Source organism: Mustelus asterias, chromosome 8 (genome assembly GCF_964213995.1).
Source record: "Mustelus asterias chromosome 8, sMusAst1.hap1.1, whole genome shotgun sequence".
Lineage (NCBI taxonomy): Eukaryota > Metazoa > Chordata > Chondrichthyes > Carcharhiniformes > Triakidae > Mustelus > Mustelus asterias.
Genome location: NC_135808.1, coordinates 68,481,872 through 68,500,047, shown reverse-complemented (window position 1 = coordinate 68,500,047; position 18,176 = coordinate 68,481,872). Strand labels below are relative to the sequence as shown.

General features: G+C 44.8%; 1 protein-coding gene across 1 annotated transcript in view; it reads left to right on the top strand.

Moving 5' to 3' along the window:
- Window positions 1–6,641, top strand: part of uchl5 (ubiquitin carboxyl-terminal hydrolase L5) — a 53,945-nt gene extending 47,304 nt beyond the window's left edge. Inside the window, exon 11 of the mRNA XM_078218132.1 lies at window positions 6,241–6,641. Coding sequence (XP_078074258.1) covers window positions 6,241–6,285 — 45 coding nt within the window. The 3' untranslated portion in view covers window positions 6,286–6,641. The remainder of the gene's footprint in view (window positions 1–6,240) is intronic.
- The last annotated feature ends 11,535 nt before the right edge of the window (window positions 6,642–18,176 follow it).

Genomic DNA, 18,176 nt, shown 5'->3' with positions numbered 1-18,176 from the left:
TCCACTACGGTGGTGTCATCAGCAAACTTGAAAATCGAATTGGAGGGGAATTTGGCCACACAGTCATAGGTGTATAATGAGTATAGTAGGGGGTTGAGAACACAACCTTGTAGGGCACCGGTGTTGAGGATGATCGTGGAGGAGGTATTGTTGCCTATCCTTACTGATTGTGGTTTGTGAGTTAGGAATTTCAGGATCCAGTCGCAGAGGGAGGTGCCGAGGCCCAGGCCACGGAATTTGGAGATGAGTTTTGTGGGAATAATAGTGTTGAAGGCTGAGCTGTAGTCAATAAATAGGAGTCTGACATAGGTGTCATTGTTATCTAGGTGTTCCAGGGTTGAGTGCAGGGCCAGGGAAATGGCATCTGCTGTGGACTTGTTACAGCAGTAGGCAAACTGTAGTGGATCCAGGTAGTCCGGGAGGCTGGAATTCATTCGTGCCATGACTAACCTTTCGAAGCACTTCATAATGATGGATGCCAGAGCCACCGGCCTTAATGCCGAGATCCATCTAGTTATTAAGGCAAGCTGCTTGGTTTTTCTTAGGCACCAGGATGATGGTCGTCTTCTTGAAGCAGATAGGGACCTCAGATTGTTGTAAAAAGAGGTTGAAGATGTCTGTCAGTATCCGCCAGCTGATCCGCACAAGATCTGAGTGCATGTCCGGTTACCCTATCCGGGCCAGTTGCTTTCCGTGGGTTGACCTTCAAGAAAGCTGCTCTGACATCTGCAATGGTGGCCCCAGATACAGGTTCATCCAGGGCTTACAGGTTCATCCAGGGCTTCCAGGATGGAGGGCATGCTCTCGCTGACCTCTTGCTCAAAATGGGCGTAGAATGCATTGAGCTCATCAGGGAGCAATGCGTTGGAGCCAGCGATCTTACATGCCTTCATCTTGTAGCCTGTTGTGTCTTGCAGACCTTGCCATAGTCTGCAGGTGTCGGCGTGGCTAGCCTGGGACTCTAACTTGGTCCGGTATTGTCTTTTGGCATCTTTGATGGATCGTATCTGTCTTTGTTGTATAGGTCAGTGTCGCCTGACTTGAATGCCTCAGACCTGGACTTCTGCAAGCAGTGGATATCCCTGTTCATCCATGGTTTCCGGTTGGGGAACTCGCAGATTTGCTTCTTCGGCACACAGTCACTAATGAAGTCAGTTATTGTAGTGGCGTACTCATTCAGGCTGGTGGCAGAGTTGTTAAATACTGACCAGTCCACTGACTCCAAGCAGCCCCGTAGGAGATCATCCGATTCCTCAGACCAACATTGCACGACTCTCTTAGATGGATTCTCCCGCTTCAGTTTTTGCTTGTAAGCTGGGAGCAGGAGCACAGCCTTGTGGTCTGATTTGCCAAAGTGTGGGCGGGCGATAATGCGGTAGGCATGTTTGATATTTGTGTAGCAGTGGTCTAGGATGTTTGGGCCTCTAGTGGAGCAGGAGACATGTTGGTGGTAACTTGGTAGTACGTTCTTGAGCTTGGCCTGATTGAAGTTCCCGGCCACGATGAACAAGGCCTCGGGATGTTTCGTCTCAAGACTGTTTGTAGTGGTGTATATTTCGTCCAGCATGAACTTCACGTCCACATGGGATGTAAACTGCCATCAGGATAACGGAGGTGAGTTTGGGAGGGGTGCACATATTCCAAAGAACCTAAGGAGGCAAAAGAAAATGTAGGACTAAAAATTGTTGATCTGTGGAATTTCTATCTTTGTTGGCCAGATTCAATCTCAGTCACTCTGGTAAACTGGAACTGTGCATTTGTGCACTGAGAAGTGTAACCCACTGTCCTGTACTTTGTTACAGAGTTTGATACGGTCAACACACGTGAACATTAGGTAGCAATGGAGGCTTGGAATTTGTTGAAAGAAAAAGGCATCGTGAAAAGGGATGTGAGCTCTTTTTAGACAGGAACAAATGTAGACAAGCCCCCACCAATCATAAGAACATAAGAACATAAGAAATAGGAGCAGGAGTAGGCCATCTAGCCCCTCGAGCCTGCCCCGCCATTCAATAAGATCATGGCTGATCTGACGTGGATCAGTACCACTTACCCGCCTGATCCCCATAACCCTTAATTCCCTTACCGAGCAGGAATCCATCCATCCGCGCTTTAAACATATTCAGCGAGGTAGCCTCCACCACCTCAGTGGGCAGAGAATTCCAGAGATTCACCACCCTCTGGGAGAAGAAGTTCCTCCTCAACTCTGTCTTAAACCGACCCCCCTTTATTTTGAGGCTGTGTCCTCTAGTTTTAACTTCCTTACTAAGTGGAAAGAATCTCTCCGCCTCCACCCTATCCAGCCCCCGCATTATCTTATAAGTCTCCATAAGATCCCCCCTCATCCTTCTAAACTCCAACGAGTACAAACCCAATCTCCTCAGCCTCTCCTCATAATCCAAACCCCTCATCTCCGGTATCAACCTGGTGAACCTTCTCTGCACTCCCTCCAATGCCAATATATCCTTCCTCATATAAGGGGACCAATACTGCATACAGTATTCCAGCTGCGGCCTCACCAATGCCCTGTACAGGTGCATCATGACATCCCTACTTTTATATTCTATCCCCTTCGCAATATAGGCCAACATCCCATTTGCCTTCTTGATCACCTGTTGTACCTGCAGACTGGGCTTTTGCGTCTCATGCACAAGGACCCCCAGGTCCCTTTGCACGGTAGCATGTTTTAATTTGTTTCCATTGAGATAGTAATCCCATTTGTTATTATTTCCTCCAAAGTGTATAACCTCGCATTTCTCAACGTTATACTCCATTTGCCATATCCTCGCCCACTCACTCAGCCTGTCCAAATCTCTCTGCAGATCTTCTCCGTCCTCCACACGATTCACTTTTCCACTTATCTTTGTGTCGTCTGCAAACTTCGTTACCCTACACTCCGTCCCCTCCTCCAGATCATCTATATAAATGGTAAACAGTTGCGGCCCGAGTACCGATCCCTGCGGCACGCCACTAGTTACCTTCCTCCAACCGGAAAAACACCCATTTATTCCGACTCTTTGCTTCCTGTCGGATAGCCAGTCCCCAATCCACTTTAACACACTACCCCCAACTCCGTGTGCCCTAATCTTCTTCAGTAGCCTTTTATGGGGCACCTTATCAAACGCCTTTTGGAAATCCAAAAACACCGCATCCACCGGTTCTCCTCCATCAACCGCCCTAGTCACATCTTCATAAAAATCCAACATGTTCGTCAAGCACGACTTTCCCCTCATGAATCCATGCTGCGTCTGATTGATCGAACCATTTCTATCCAGATGCCCTGCTATCTCCTCTTTAATAATGGATTCCAGCATTTTCCCTACTACAGACGTTAAGCTGACCGGCCTATAGTTACCCGCCTTTTGTCTCCTTCCTTTTTTAAACAGCGGCGTAACATTAGCCGTTTTCCAATCAACCGGCACTACCCCAGAATGCAACGAGTTTTGATAAATAATCACTAACGCATCCACTATTACCTCTGACATTTCTTTCAATACCCTGGGATGCATTCCATCCGGACCCGGGGACTTATCCACCTTCAGTCCCATTAGTCTACCCAGCACTGCCTCTCTGGTAACATTAATTGTATTAAGTATTTCTCCTGCTGCCAACCCTCTATCGTTAATATTTGGCAAACTATTTGTGTCCTCCACCGTGAAGACCGACACATAAAACTTATTTAAAGACTCAGCCATATCCTCATTTCCCACTATTAACTCCCCCCTCTCGTCCTCCAAGGGTCCAACATTCACTCTAGCCACTCTATTCCTTTTTATATATTTATAAAAACTTTTACTATCATTTTTTATATTAATTGCTAGCCTAGCTTCATAGTCTATCCTTCCTTTCTTTATCGCTTTCTTAGTCTCTCTTTGTTGTTTCTTAAATTTTTCCCAATCACTTGTTTCTCCACTATTTTTGGCCACTCTGTACGCAGCTGTTTTTATTTTAATACTCTCCTTTATTTCCTTCGTTATCCACGACTGGTTCTCCCTTTTCTTACAATCCTTGTTTTTTGCTGGAATATATTTTTGCTGAGAACTGAAAAGGATCTCCTTAAAAATCCTCCACTGTTCCTCAGCTATCCTACCTGCCAGCCTGCTCTCCCAGTCTACCTTAGCCAATTCATCCCTCATCCTATCATATTTCCCTCTGTTCAAACAGAGGACACTGGTTTGGGACCAAACTTTCTCCTCTTCCATCTGAATCAGAAATTCGACCATATTGTGGTCACTAGACCCAAGAGGGTCCTTCACAATAAGATCCTTAATTCTACCTACCTCGTTACACAATACCAGATCCAAAATAGCTCGTTCCCTCGTCGGTTCCGTAACATGCTGTTCAAGGAAACTATCCCGACAGCATTCTAAGAACTCTTCCTCCATTTCACCCTTACCGACTTGAGTCTGCCAGTCAATGTGCATGTTGAAGTCCCCCATGATTATTGCCGTTCTGTTTTTACACGCATCCCTTATCTGCTTGTTTATAGCCCTCCCTACCTCAACATTATTATTTGGGGGCCTATATACCACACCTACTAGTGTCTTTCTCCCTCTACTATTCCTCATCTCTACCCATAATGATTCCACGTTTTGTTCCTCAGAGCCTATGTCATCCCTCAGTACTACCCTGATATTATCTCTTATTAATAGCGCGACCCCACCACCTTTTCCTTCCTGTCTATTCTTCCTAAACGCCTGATACCCCTGGATATTCATCTCCCAGTCCTGGTCACCTTTCAGCCACGTTTCTGTAATGGCCACTAGATCGTACCCACTCGTGCTGATTTGCACCATCAACTCATTTACCTTGTTCCGAATGCTTCGTGCCTTCAGGCAAAGTGTCCTTATTCCAGCTTTTATCTGGACCCGCTTTGATGAGTCGCGAACACCCTCTCCCTCTACTCCCTTATCTAAATTACCGCCTTCATTCACTTGCACCCTCTCCTCTACCATTAATTTTGTAATTCCCCTTACCCCTGCATCCTCCACCCCATCAATTAGTTCCTTGATCCTAGTCAACTCTTCTAGCTCCCCTCCCCCCAACCTATCTAGTTTAAATTCTCCCCAGTAACCTTAGCCAACCTACCGGCCAGGATATTGGTCCCCGTGTGATTCAAGTTCCACCCGATTTCAATCGTATCATGAGTGATCAGATCCAAGAATTGTATTTTGACAAAGTAGGAGGGGCGATCTTATCGGCTTGTCACGCTGGTCGAGAGAGGCGAAAAACTGGGTTCGCACCAGGTTTCTCGCCTCTCGTGATCTCACCGCCCCTGGATTGCCGGCGTAATCAGCCTTGCACCTGTGAAGGGCGCAAGGCTGATTTAAATATTTAAATCCTTCTTTAAATATAATTAGTGAGTCCCAGATACCTGGCTGTGCCAAAGGGTGGGGCCATGATGAGGGGATGTGAGGGGGTGGGATCATAACAGGGCAGGGCCTAAGGGGAAGTCAGGGGAGCTGCGCACTCTGCAATCGGAAATCAGTTGCGGTGCCGATCAATTGGTCGGGTGCGGGAAGGAGGGGGGTGATATCCAGAGGGTGGGGGGACTGACAGATCTCTTCGCACAGAACACTGAGAGATCTGCACATGTGCAATAACGCCCTCTAGTGTGACCAAATGGCTTTCTGGCCACTTTCCCAGTGGTTTTACCTTTTTTGCATTGAGTGCCATAAGATCATGCCTGAAAGGTAGCTGAAAAAATGGACATAATTCTTTCCCGTTTTCAGGCTCATTCAACACGTAACTTTTTTTTGGTACTATCTCCATGTTCTCCACTTACCAGCAACTTTGACCATGTGACAGCAGGCCATAATCAGGAAATTATATATGTGATACGTGTATTTATGTGAGTAAACGTATGTGTGTATATTTGACATAATGCAACAAAGTTTAAAGCAACTTAATTACAGGATGAGCTAATGGTTTGAAAAGTTAAAAAATAGCCCTTCTGATGAGCACTATTCGGGATTTCAAAGGATATGTGCGATAGAATTTTGACAGCACAGTGAGGAACCAAACTAGTGTGGTTTCCTCATGCATAAATCCTAACAATGCTCCATATAATAAATCTCCAGCTGGAAACTGTTGAACATTGGAGAAGAGATCACTCCTGGTTGCCTCATGCACCAACTCTACCCAATTACAGGATTCCATTGAAAATTATGGAGAAAATAAATAAAGTTGACTACATCTTGCCGGATTCACATAACAAGATTGTGTGTTTACTCTTTAACACAGGCTAAAGAAAAACAGAACGCCAAGAAAGCTCAAGAGGCCAAGTGAAACCTCCAGCGATAACTTTGTGACCATTTGCTGCTGATAATTCTGTTTTAAGAAGTGAAATCTGATATAACCAGTGGACTTTTCAGATAGTTAACGAGTGCAAAGCACTCTCATTTGTAATTATACGTCACTTACAAGACTGTTAAATGTTTATCACGTGCATGCACTATGTACCATGTTTAATACAAAAGAAGTTTGTTTTTAAATATATCTTTTTCTTCCCATAAAAGTTGTTCAAGTGCTGCTGACACTTTACAGTCCCAATTTCAAAAGATTTCCCTGTCTTGTGTTGAGTAATGGAATTGACTAGGTGCATGATAAGGTAATAAATGCTAAATAAAAATTATTTAAAAATCTTTGTTCCTCGTCCCTCTTATGTTTTCGTTCATTCTATGAATCAAATTAAGCTCGGTGATTACAAGTTTGAGTCCTGTGAGTGCACAGTACCCTGGAGAAAAGCAGAGTTTGATTCTAGTGGTAGAAATAATTTATTTTAAGCTACAAATTGTCAACCAACATTTTCAGTCCTAGCAGCAATGAGACAAATCAATCTTTCTGATTAACGTTTAACATACCTCTGTTTCTTGCGCCCAGATGTGGAGACTTCTATTCAAGAGATGGGTGGGGGGGGGGATTTCAGGAATTTGGGCTGCTTTTGCTGCTCAGGATATTAGCCGTTGTATTATTGAAAGACCGCTTCAAAAACTCACCGTACATCCCAGCCCAGCAAATTTAGTAAAATTATACATGTGCTTTTTTGTTGGCTGTTTCTGAATCAACTTGGTGATTCTGTATTTGCCATTTTAAATCAATCAAATTCAAACCATGTGCATTCAGACAAAATTGGGATCAAATGATGGTTTATGGTTTATATGTGCTGATCATCCAGAAGAAATAAATTATTTAACCTCAGTTTTTGAAATCTGTTTTACTTTCTTCTTTCCTGGTTAGACGCCTCTTTCCCACGCAACCTTGATGATCTAGATCTTTTTGACCAAATCGTGTAGTGTCTCCTTTTGTGCCAAACAGAAAAACTCTTCCCAAGAGTGATTTGCTCCTCCTCCTTGCAGGAATTCTGTGCTTCTTTGTCTCTGTCTGCTTTCTGAAAAGTTGTGAGAATAACTTTTGAGACTATAAAGAGCTGAGTGAGTTCCCAGGAGTGGCCAAACTGAAATGGGATGTTGTTGGTTGGTCGGTTAAAAAATAACTTTGGAAAACCATGCCATCAGGTGATCTGAATGCGAGAGGGATTGTAGAAGTGTACTTTGTTGATAATTTTACCTGTGAAACTCAAAGGTGAAAGCTGTTAATGGATAGAACTCATGATCTACCCAGTGTGAATAAAGAGTGTATTTTGGAACTGTGCACTTTTGTAGTGCCATATTTATGCAGGGGCTGATGTAAATGTTTGCATTTGTGTAAGATGTATCTTTGTTATATTGACTATTTAAAACAAATTGTGGCTTTTCATCATTTACCTGGTAATTCATGTTCATTTGTGTTGAATTGGATTTATATTAAAGTAAAAGCTACAACAAGTGAGATCTTGTTGGTATTTTCATCTTCATTTGGTAAATTTTGTTAGTTTGGTGTTTGGAGGGTGGTGGAGGCAGGATGCCTCACATCCTTTAAAAAGTACCTGGATGAGTACTTGACACGCCATAACATTCAAGGCTATGGGCCAAGTGCTGGCAAGTGGGATTAGGTGGGCAGGTCAAGGTCTTTCATGCGTCAGTGCAGACTTGATGGGCCGAAGGGTCTCTTTTGCGCTAGGATTCTGTGATTCTGGTTTATGGTCCCCCACCCCCCACGGGGATGGTAAAATGCTAAGAAATTGTGCGGTTTCTTGCTTCAGGCATCTGGAAGAGAAATTATGACCCTGTTTCCTATTTTTTGGGCATAAAATGGGTAATTTGCATAAACTGAAAAGATTCTTAAAAAGCAACAGACACCAGACGGAATCTGGAATTTTCCTGTCCCGCCTGCCAGGAATCGTCGCGGGCAGGAGTGGAAACTTGCAAAGGACTGTTGACCTTGGGCAGGATTTTCCGATTTTGGGGCAAGCATCGCCGGCAAATCCCTCCCAATGAGTGATTATGCGTAGAGTTGTTGGGGCAAAACTTTCTGTTCTGCCCTCCATGAGAATTGGAGTGGGCGAGGGCTGGTCCATGGGAAGGTCCATTAACCTCGGGTGGGACTTTCCGGTTTTGGGGCGAGGACGGCTGGAAAATCGCACCCATTATATTTTTCCACTTTTTACTCAGTATTTTTTCCTTAAATTAGTGATCTACCTTTATTCTTGATTTTGTCATTCATAAATTGTCTATTTTTTCCAATGCGTTGCTAAAATGTAGTGCCAAGTATAGCTAGAAATATTATTGAAACATTTTCGATTCTCAAAACCATGGTAAGGTATGGTAACCATGATAAGGCAATTCTTCCCATTCGGCCTCTTAGTTTTTTGTTTATAAAATCTTGTGTGTCTGATCACAAACCTTGAGTTTAAGGAGGAGTGTTGTGTTGATTGCCGAGGGGCAAAACCACTGTTGAGTCCTGCTCTGTTCAGTTGCGGTTTGAGACGCTTTGAATTGCATGGGTGGTGACTGGGGCATGGGACCCAAAACATTTCCCAGTGGGAAGGAAAACTCTGACGCTATTTTTGGTGGGGGAGTTCTGGTCGCTTATTCCAGAAATCAGTGGCAGTGCCATGGAGACAAGTCATGAGCTTAAGAAAAGGAACTAGGGTTGACAGAATCTTTTTCCCAGATCTGAAATGTCTAATACTAAGGGTCATGCACTTAAGGTGAGAGGTGGGAAGTTCAAAGGAGATGTGAGGGGCAAGGTTTTTACAGAGTGATAGGTAGCTGGAATGCGCTGCCAGGGGTGGTGGTGGAGGCAGATACAATAGGGGTGTTTAACGGGCTTTTAGATAAGCATATGAATATGCAAGGCATTGAGGGATTTGGACCAAGGCCAGATGGAAGGGATTAGTTTAATTTGGTGTCATGTTCTGCGCAACCTTGTGGGCTGAAGGGCCTGTTGCTGTGCTGTACTGTTGTATGTTCTATAATCCGTCCACAGAGTTGAGTTAAGTGGTGCTTTGTGAGCCTGAGGAGGCCCTATTCCACATGAATGCATATCTACTTCACTTGATTTGCTTACCAACAAGATCTATGTCACAAACAACAGATTCAAATGCCCAATGAAAGCGCAGTAAATCTGTGAAAAGTTCTTTATTCAATGGCCTAGCATTGTTAAAGGACCAAGCTCTACATTGAAAAGTGTCAGGAGTTAGCTCCGGAATAATTCAGTAATCGCCCTCTGGTTAGAGTGCTGTCTTCGGATTAATGTGATACAGTACCACCATGTCGTCAATACAGTCAAACATGTTTTTGTGCTGTAGTGTGAAATCCCAGAGCATCTCTGCACCCTTGTGGAAGCGGGAAGGCAATCATCAGATTCTCTAGGCTCATCGGCCTCCTTGTTTGAAGAACGTACTGCAACTTGGTCATACAAAGTATGGAGTCGTTCACCTCTGCTTATGTTTCTATGGGTAATTATCTCTGCTGGAATTTCCAGGCTAGTCTCCCACAGGCAGGCGAGAAGTGCTTTGTGATTGTGCTGGTTGGTCTAACCCTGCTGCCCCTCGTTTTTGACATTTTGTGCAGCTATAACCCGTTTGAACCAGGCGTGATGGAAGCAGTTGGCAATTGTGGCTCCTGTTACCAACTTCCACACCTTCATCATGCCTCTAAGAGCAGTTGGATTTTACTCCTGCTTCATACCAATGGCCTTAATAACCCAAGAGTTCAGCTGCCATTGGCAGAGTTTTTAGGTTCCTGATCACCTCCTGTTGGTGTACAGGGGGAGATTCAGGAAGGGGTGGTACCTCTGACTGGGAGACTTGGAGACTTGTCTCAGAGAACCTGAGTAGTTGCTCACTTTAGTCCCCACCTGACACAGCTCTCACCTGTGGTTCCTAAAAGTGACAATGACCACACCAAAAGCAACCACTTTGACAGGCAGGCTAAGCCAGGTGAGGGGAGCTGACAGGTCTCTGAGTTTGGGATTTGCATTTCTCTAGCATGCCAAAGTCTGTTCTGGTGGACTGGACAGAAGAAGTCACTTGATTTGTTCAAGAAGGTGGTCCATCAGAGCAATGTGGAGCATGAGGAGTATGACAATGCACAAAACATGCCATGGTCATCTGCTGCAGCCAAATAACTCTTCAGTTATAACAGTCCTCTGTGTCATTGAAATTGGGCTCCTACTGCCAAGAGAGTGGGACTGCTCCTGTGCAACGGTTCTTCAGATTTAAAAGCATTCCTCCACAGGTTTTTGTGCAAACTCATCTTTCTTACTTTTTTCCAAAATCTGAATCCTCTTGTATCCAAAGAACCAGCAGGACATTGCATCAACATTAAAGCTCACTAAAGCAGTGATAGGCAACCTAGGCTAGTGACTGGGCCGCGTGAGTGGCCCTCCTCCATCTCAGTGGGCCACAAGATTAAATTCAGGCTTGTTCACTGACTATAGCTCCATGAATAAAATTGTATACATTTAATACATGTCGAATATTTCACTGAGTTATAGAAAATGCTTATCATTGGTATATTAATAGAACCGTCATCAACTTCAAACCAGTAAAAACAAAAGAAATATTCACACTTGGGAAGTAGAACGCACGGATCTTACAATCGATGGTGGCACGGTGGCACAGTGGTTAGCACTGCTGTCTCACAACACCAGGGACCCAGGGTTGATCCCAGCCTTGGGTCACTGTCTGTGTGGAGTCTGCACGTTCTCCCCGTGTCTGCGTGGGTTCCTCCGGGTGCTCTGGTTTCCTCCCACACCCCGATGATGTGCAGGTTGGGTGGATTGGCCATGCTAAATAAGTGGCGTTGTGGGAATAGGGCGGAGGAGGTGGGCCTGGGTATGATGCCCTTTCGGAGAGTCATAGAAATCATAGAAACCCTACAGTGCAGAAAGAGGCCATTTGGCCCATCCAGTCTGCACCGACCACAATCCCACCCAGGCCCTACCCCCATATCCCTACATATTTACCCACTAATCCATCTAACCTATGCATCTCAGGGCACTAAGGGGCAATTTAGCATAGCCAATCAACCGAACCCGCACATCTTTGGACTGTGGGAGGAAACCGGAGCACCCGGAGGAAACCCACGCAGACACGAGGGGAATGTACAAACTCCACACAGACAGTGACCCAAGCCGGGAATCGAACCCAGGTCCCTGGAGCTGTGAAGCAGCAGTGCTAACCACTGTGCTACCGTGTCGCTGGAGCCTTGCTGGGCTGAATGGCTTCCTTCTGCATTGTAGGAATTCTATGGTTGTGAGCAATCAGCTCCCACCAAACTTCACTTCCTTTGTCTTACGTGAGTATCACTTCAGTCATATCTGTAGGAAAAAGCCACTTGGACAGACATCAGCAGACTGTGGCAACGCTGCACATGGACAATGGTCAACAAAATGTCTGTGGGCTGCACTCAGAATCCAGATGGGCCGCGTGGCTGCATTGCCCAGCTCTGTCCCCAACCACCTGGGGGCTTCAATGGACTCCAATCCCCCCGGCGAGGCCATCACGCCTGGTCTCTGCTGATGGAGACCAGCTGTGATTCTCGCTAGTGGGAAGTTCAGTCAGTGAGCAGGTAAGTTCAAGTGAGCCCGGATGAAAGTGTGCGGGACTCACTAATGACATGCTCAGCGTGTCAGAAATATTTAAACCAATGTCGCCGACAAAACAGGGCTGGTAAGATGGTGAAAAACCCAGCGCGTTTCTCATTTTTCGCCTCTCATCCGATCATACCCACCTCTCCTCGCCCGAAAGTCATAAGGTCGCACCCGGAGCTTTCATTCAAAAATAGTGCAACCTTCTGACTTTACTTGTAATGAAGCAAAATAGCCACCAGGTGGCAGGTGCTTCAAGCACAGATCTTTTGGGCAAAGTGCACTTAGTTGCTGAATGAACTTTTCAAATAAAAGACCATTTTCCACGTACACCATTCCCAGTGAGGGACATCACCAAGAAAAGTCCTTACTGCTTTATGCTTAGCACGTGTCATTAACTCAGGGCTTTCCAAGACCTTATACCAGAGTTTTTGGAACCAAAAGCACTTTGTATTAATTCCTGTTAAGAAGTAGCTGGTCGGAGAAGGCCAGTGTGAAGCGGATCCTTTCAATCAGTATAATCCTACAAACATTCAGCGATTCCTGATACCTTTTGATTGATTTCAGTAAAACAACCTTCTGATGCAAAGCAAGAGCCGCATCATTGTTTTCCCTGGGGTAAATGTCAGATAATTGAAAATAAATAAAAGTTGTTCACCTGAGGAGGGCAATATTTACACAGTATTTTACTGCTGTGCAGCTGAAGAGAAAATAATATTCAACGTGTTCTCACTCATGTACAGTCTGCCTTCCTTCAAGCTAAATTTAAGTATAGTATAATGTTCAACCAGAAGCTGCCAGTATAACTCCCTTCCCTGGCCTCATTGTAATTCATGGTCTGCGTGACAGTGGAAGCAGAAACCTATTCTTGGGCCTCTGCTTGTGTTCCTTTCTAACCAGCTTAAAGGACAAGTGCAGAAAGCAGTCTGAGTTGGTTTGGCCTCTGGCTCCAACTTTCTCCACAGGGGACCTGTCATTTTCTGCTTGGCTGCCGATAAACCGTACCCAAGCATTCCATGGCAAGAGGTCAACTCTCAGCGCTGTCCCCTGGTGCTGACGGGGTTAGCATTAGCCATTAACCCCATCACACCCGGCAATGCGAATGGCTCCATTTTGAAAGGGACATACTGCTGGGTGTCAAAATTGTTTCCCAAAGATCTTCAATCGAGCAAACCTGTGGCCAAGCTGGCCTGGAACCTACCAAAGGGCACAAGGTGTTGGAGCTTGTCCCCAAACAAGAGCTGAAGAAGATTGGTTACAGTACTTTTGGAGCCAGCGTTTCCTCATGTGGGCATTGGAATGTAAGCTATATACAATAAGGCCTAACCATTGGTGGGATCTGGAGGGACCAGAGCCTCTGTGCTGGCTCTATTCGATTGGCCTAATCAAACGATGCAATCAGGTTTCTGATCAATTCGTTGCCAAGGAACATTTGGGGTAAAAAATACTAACACAATGAGCTTGTGTTCATGTGAAGAACCCGGGGACCAAAGTTCATGGGCAGAAGAGACAACACCTGGAAGGAAGAGAGGCTGTGCGGCAAAATCCTGGCCAGGTTTCTCATGCAAGTGGAAATTAACCTTAAATTAAGTAAAGTAACGGACCGTGAGTATTTGGTTTAAGCACTGCAAGGATTGACTATTGTCTAAGTAGCCACAAAATAAAGGAAATTGTGTTTAAGTATCTAAAGTCAACTTTGTGTGTTTATTCGCGAGTAGAGATTAAAACACACAGGTTTGGGCAACACCATTAACCCCATCAACCCGTCAATGCAAATGGCTCCATTTTGAAAGGGACATACTGCTGGGTGTCCAAATTGTTTCCTAATATGGGGTCTGTGATGTAAATAGCATCCTAGTCACCATTTTAGACTGAACCAGGTCAAAGCCTGTGCAGTGCGTGGGCGATGGAATCAAAGGGGTCCAACAAAGAATGTATCAAAGGATTATTGTGGACTGTGAAGGAGCTGGAGCTGCCTCTCTGGGACTTCTACATTCCTAGTCTCCAACCACACGCCCAACTTTCTGTTTAACTCTTCCCCCTTCCCACCCAGTCTCCACACGGTTTCTTTATTGATTTTTAACCGTTTTCACCAGACTCTCAGTGTGCACACTGAAATGGCTCGCACGCAATTTGTACATTTGAACATTGTATACTCTTCATGCTGATGCTGGAAGATTTCAAAGCAAAGTTGTTACAATGCAAATTACAGCCGTGTAGAATTTAAATCTTGTGTGGAATTAATGAGAACCAACCCACAGAAATTTGCACAGTGTTCCTAAGAAGTCATAATCCCTCAACACATACCAAGCTTCATGTACTACTGCTAAACACACAACCTCACATGTTCGTAAGTAAGACGAGCTCCATGTGCTGTTCCTAAACACGTGGAGCTTCATGCTTTCATTAGCAGAAAGAGCTTAATGTGAGCATGAGCAGTGAGGTTTATACCCGCATTCATCCAAGGAGTGTTTGTCACTCGGGTTTTTAAAAATTTAATGGCGCACATTTAACAACATTGCCTAGCAACTTGCAGGTTAGCTAGCAGACTGTTTTCACTCTGTGCCATAACAACCACTGGCTCTGAAGACTTTAACACTTGGATTGGAACTGATACTGAGCCACTTACACCAACACTCACGTGGCTGAGTCTCACTGAATAGTTTACAGTTTGGCTACTAGGAGACTTTGCATTGAATTTATATTGCTTGGTTTGACACACACTCGGGCAGAGGTTTTCAGCAGGTATCACTGGACTAGTAATCCAGAGATGCCGAGTACTGCTCTGGTGACCTGTGTGCCAATTCCACCATAATAAGAACATAAGAACTTAAGAAGTAGGAGCAGGAGTAGGCCATCTGGCCCCTCGAGCCTGCTCCGCCATTCAATAAGATCATGGCTGATGTTTTCGCGGACTCAGCTCCACTTACCCACCTGCTCACCATAACCCTTAATTCCTTTACTGTTCAAAAATTTATCTATCCTTGCCTTAAAAACATTCACAGAGGTAGCCTCAACTGCTTCACTGGGCAGGGAATTCCACAGGTTCACAACGCTTTGTGTGAAGAAGTTCCTCCTCAACTCAGTCCTAAATCTGCTTCGCTTTATTTTGAGGCTATGTCCCCTAGTTCTAGTTTCACCCGCCAGTGGAAACAACTTCCCTGCATCTATCTTATCTATTCCCTTCATAATCTTATTTGTTTCTATAAGATCTCCCCTCATTCTTCTGAATTCCAATGACTATAGTCCCAGTCTATTCAGTCTCTCCTCATAAGCCAACCCTCTCAACTCCAGAATCAACCTAGTGAATCTCCTCTGCACCCCTTCCAGTGCCAGTATATCCTTTCTCAAGTAAGGAGAGCAAAACTGTACACAGCACTCCAGGTGTGGCCTCACCAACACCTTATACAGCTGCAACATAACCTCACTGTTTTTAAACTCCATCCCTCTAGCAATGAAGGACAAAATTCCATTTGCCTTCTTAATTACCTGCTGCACCCGCAAACCAACTCCTTGAGATTCCTGCACAAGGACACCCAGGTCCCACTGCACAGCAGCATGCTGCAATTTTTTACCATTTAAATAATAGTCCATTTTGCTGTTATTTCTACCAAAATGGATGACCTCACATTTACCAACATTGTACTCCATCTGCCAGACCCTCGCCCACTCACTTAGATTATCTATATCCCTTTGCAGACTTTCAGTGTCCTCTGCACACTTTGCTCTGCCACCCATCTTAGTGTCATCTGCGAATTTTGACACACTACACTTGGTCCCTGATGCGCGTTATCATACACGAGGCTTGATGCTCAGGAAATAAAGGCTTTTATTTGCTGTAACAAAGCAACTACCAATTATATACACGATCCCAGACTGAGGGGTCCCAGCCAGAGCAGGGACCTTTATACCTCTCCCAGGAGGCGGAGCCCGACTGGGATGTACCACAATACTACAATACAAAGGTGTAACAACCCCACCCTAACCCCAACAGCAACAAGTAGAACAACCCATCCCTAACCCAACAGCAACATATGTACATACTTGTAGTACTGGCCAGACCCTGGCTCAGTACTATCCAGTGGGAACCAACGATGGTTCACCACAGTCCCCAACTCCAAATCATTTATGTAAATCGTAAACAATTGCGGTCCCAACACTGATCCCTGAGACACACCACTAGTCACTGATTGCCAACCAGAAAAACACCCATTTACCCCCACTCTTTGCTTTCTGTTAGTTAACCAATCCTCTATCCATGCCAATACATTACCCATAACACCGTGCACCTTTATCTTATGCAGCCGTCTTTGGTGCGGCACCTTGTCAAATGCCTTCTGGAAATCCAGATACACCACATCCACAGGTTCCCCATTGTCCACTGCACATGTAACGTTCTCAAAGAATTCCACCAAATTAGTCAAACATGACCTTCCCTTCATGAACCCAAATTTCACCATGGCCGATGGTGAAATTGGCTTTCAATAAAAAGCCTGGAATTAAAAGTCAAATGATGACCATGAAACCATTATCGATTGCTGTAAAAATCCATCTGGTTCACTAATATCCTCTAAGGAAGGATCCTTACCTGGTCTGACCCACATGACCCACGGCAATGTGGTTGACTCATGACAGCCACTCAGGGCAATTAGGGATGGGCAGAAAATGCTGGCCTTGCTAGTGATGCTGATATCCCATGAAAACATTTAAACTAAATGATTTGATTCTGATGATGGGTGACCAACCTGAAACATTAATTTTGTTTCTCTCTCCCCACGCACTGCCAGACCTGCTGAACATTTTCAGTTGTTCTTTAATTAGAGGAGATTATCATGCTGAGATGAATTCAAACCCAGGCCCTCCAGATTATAAGGTTACAACATTATAAGCTTGCCTCAAATTTTGATACAATGTTTGAATTATTTATTTAAACTGGTTTTGAACTTAGCGCCGGAATTCTACCACCTCGTCCGCCATGGAATCGGAGCGAGCGAAGGGTGGACAACGGAAATGTCCGTTGACCTCAGGCAGGAATTTCCGGTCTTGCTCGAGCGAAGCCATAAAATCCTGCCCTGTAAATCTAAGTGGCAGACAGAGGGGTGTAATAACTGCCTAAAGCACTGCACACATGAGCCTGGCAACTTCATGACCAAACGAAATTTGAACCTTTATCTAGGCTCCCCCATCACCTTTTCTCTTTTAATTTGTCCATTAGGTTTGGGTAATCCTGCGACATTCGCATTGATTTCACATTCTGCATTGCCCTGGGTAGATGGTGATGGATTCTCTGGAACTATTATTGCCCTTGTCAATATCGGGTTGAAAATACAAGGCTGAGTTCAAATAGTTCAGAGGGAAAGTGATAAAGGAAGTCAGACGCAACAAGAGAGAGTGTGAGAAAAAGCAGCAGATAAAACAAAAGGGAATCCAAAAGTCTTTTATAACCACATAAATAGGAAAAGTCATAGGAGGAGTGGGGGCAGTTGGGTGCCTAAAGGGAATCTCTGCATGGAGGCAGAGAGTAGGGCTGAGTGACTAAATTAGTACCTTGTATCTGCCTTGACTATAAGGAGGAAGATGCGACAAAAGTCATAGTGGAATAGGAAGCAGATCAGATACTGGAAGTGGGAAAGCATTTAGAAATGATAATTTGGGATAAGTGTGGATTAATTATGGAAAACCAGCTTTGATTTGTTAAAGACGAATTAGAATCATAGAATCCCTACAGTTCAGAAGGAGGCCATTTGGTCCATCGAGTCCGCACTGACTCTCCAACAGAGCGTCCCACCCAGGTCCTATCCCTGTAACCTACACATTTATCCTGCCAATCCTCCCAATTTACACATCTTTGGACACTAAGGGTCAATTGAGTATGGCCAATCCACCTAATCCACCCATCTTTGGGGTGTGGGAGGAAACCGGAGCTCCAGGAGGAAACCCACACTGCGTGCAAACTCCACCCAGACAGTCACCCAAGGCCGGAATTGAACCTGGTTCCCAACACAGTGAGGCAGCAGTGCTAACCACTGCACCACCGTGCTGCCTGAAATTATGTTGTAAAAACTTGATTCAATTTTTTGATGAGGTAAAAAAATTATTGATGAAAGTCCCTGGTTCCTTGTGGTGTATAAGGACTTGCAAAAGGCATCTGGTAAAGGGCCACATAATGGACTTGCCAACAAAGTTGGAGGGCATGAAATAAA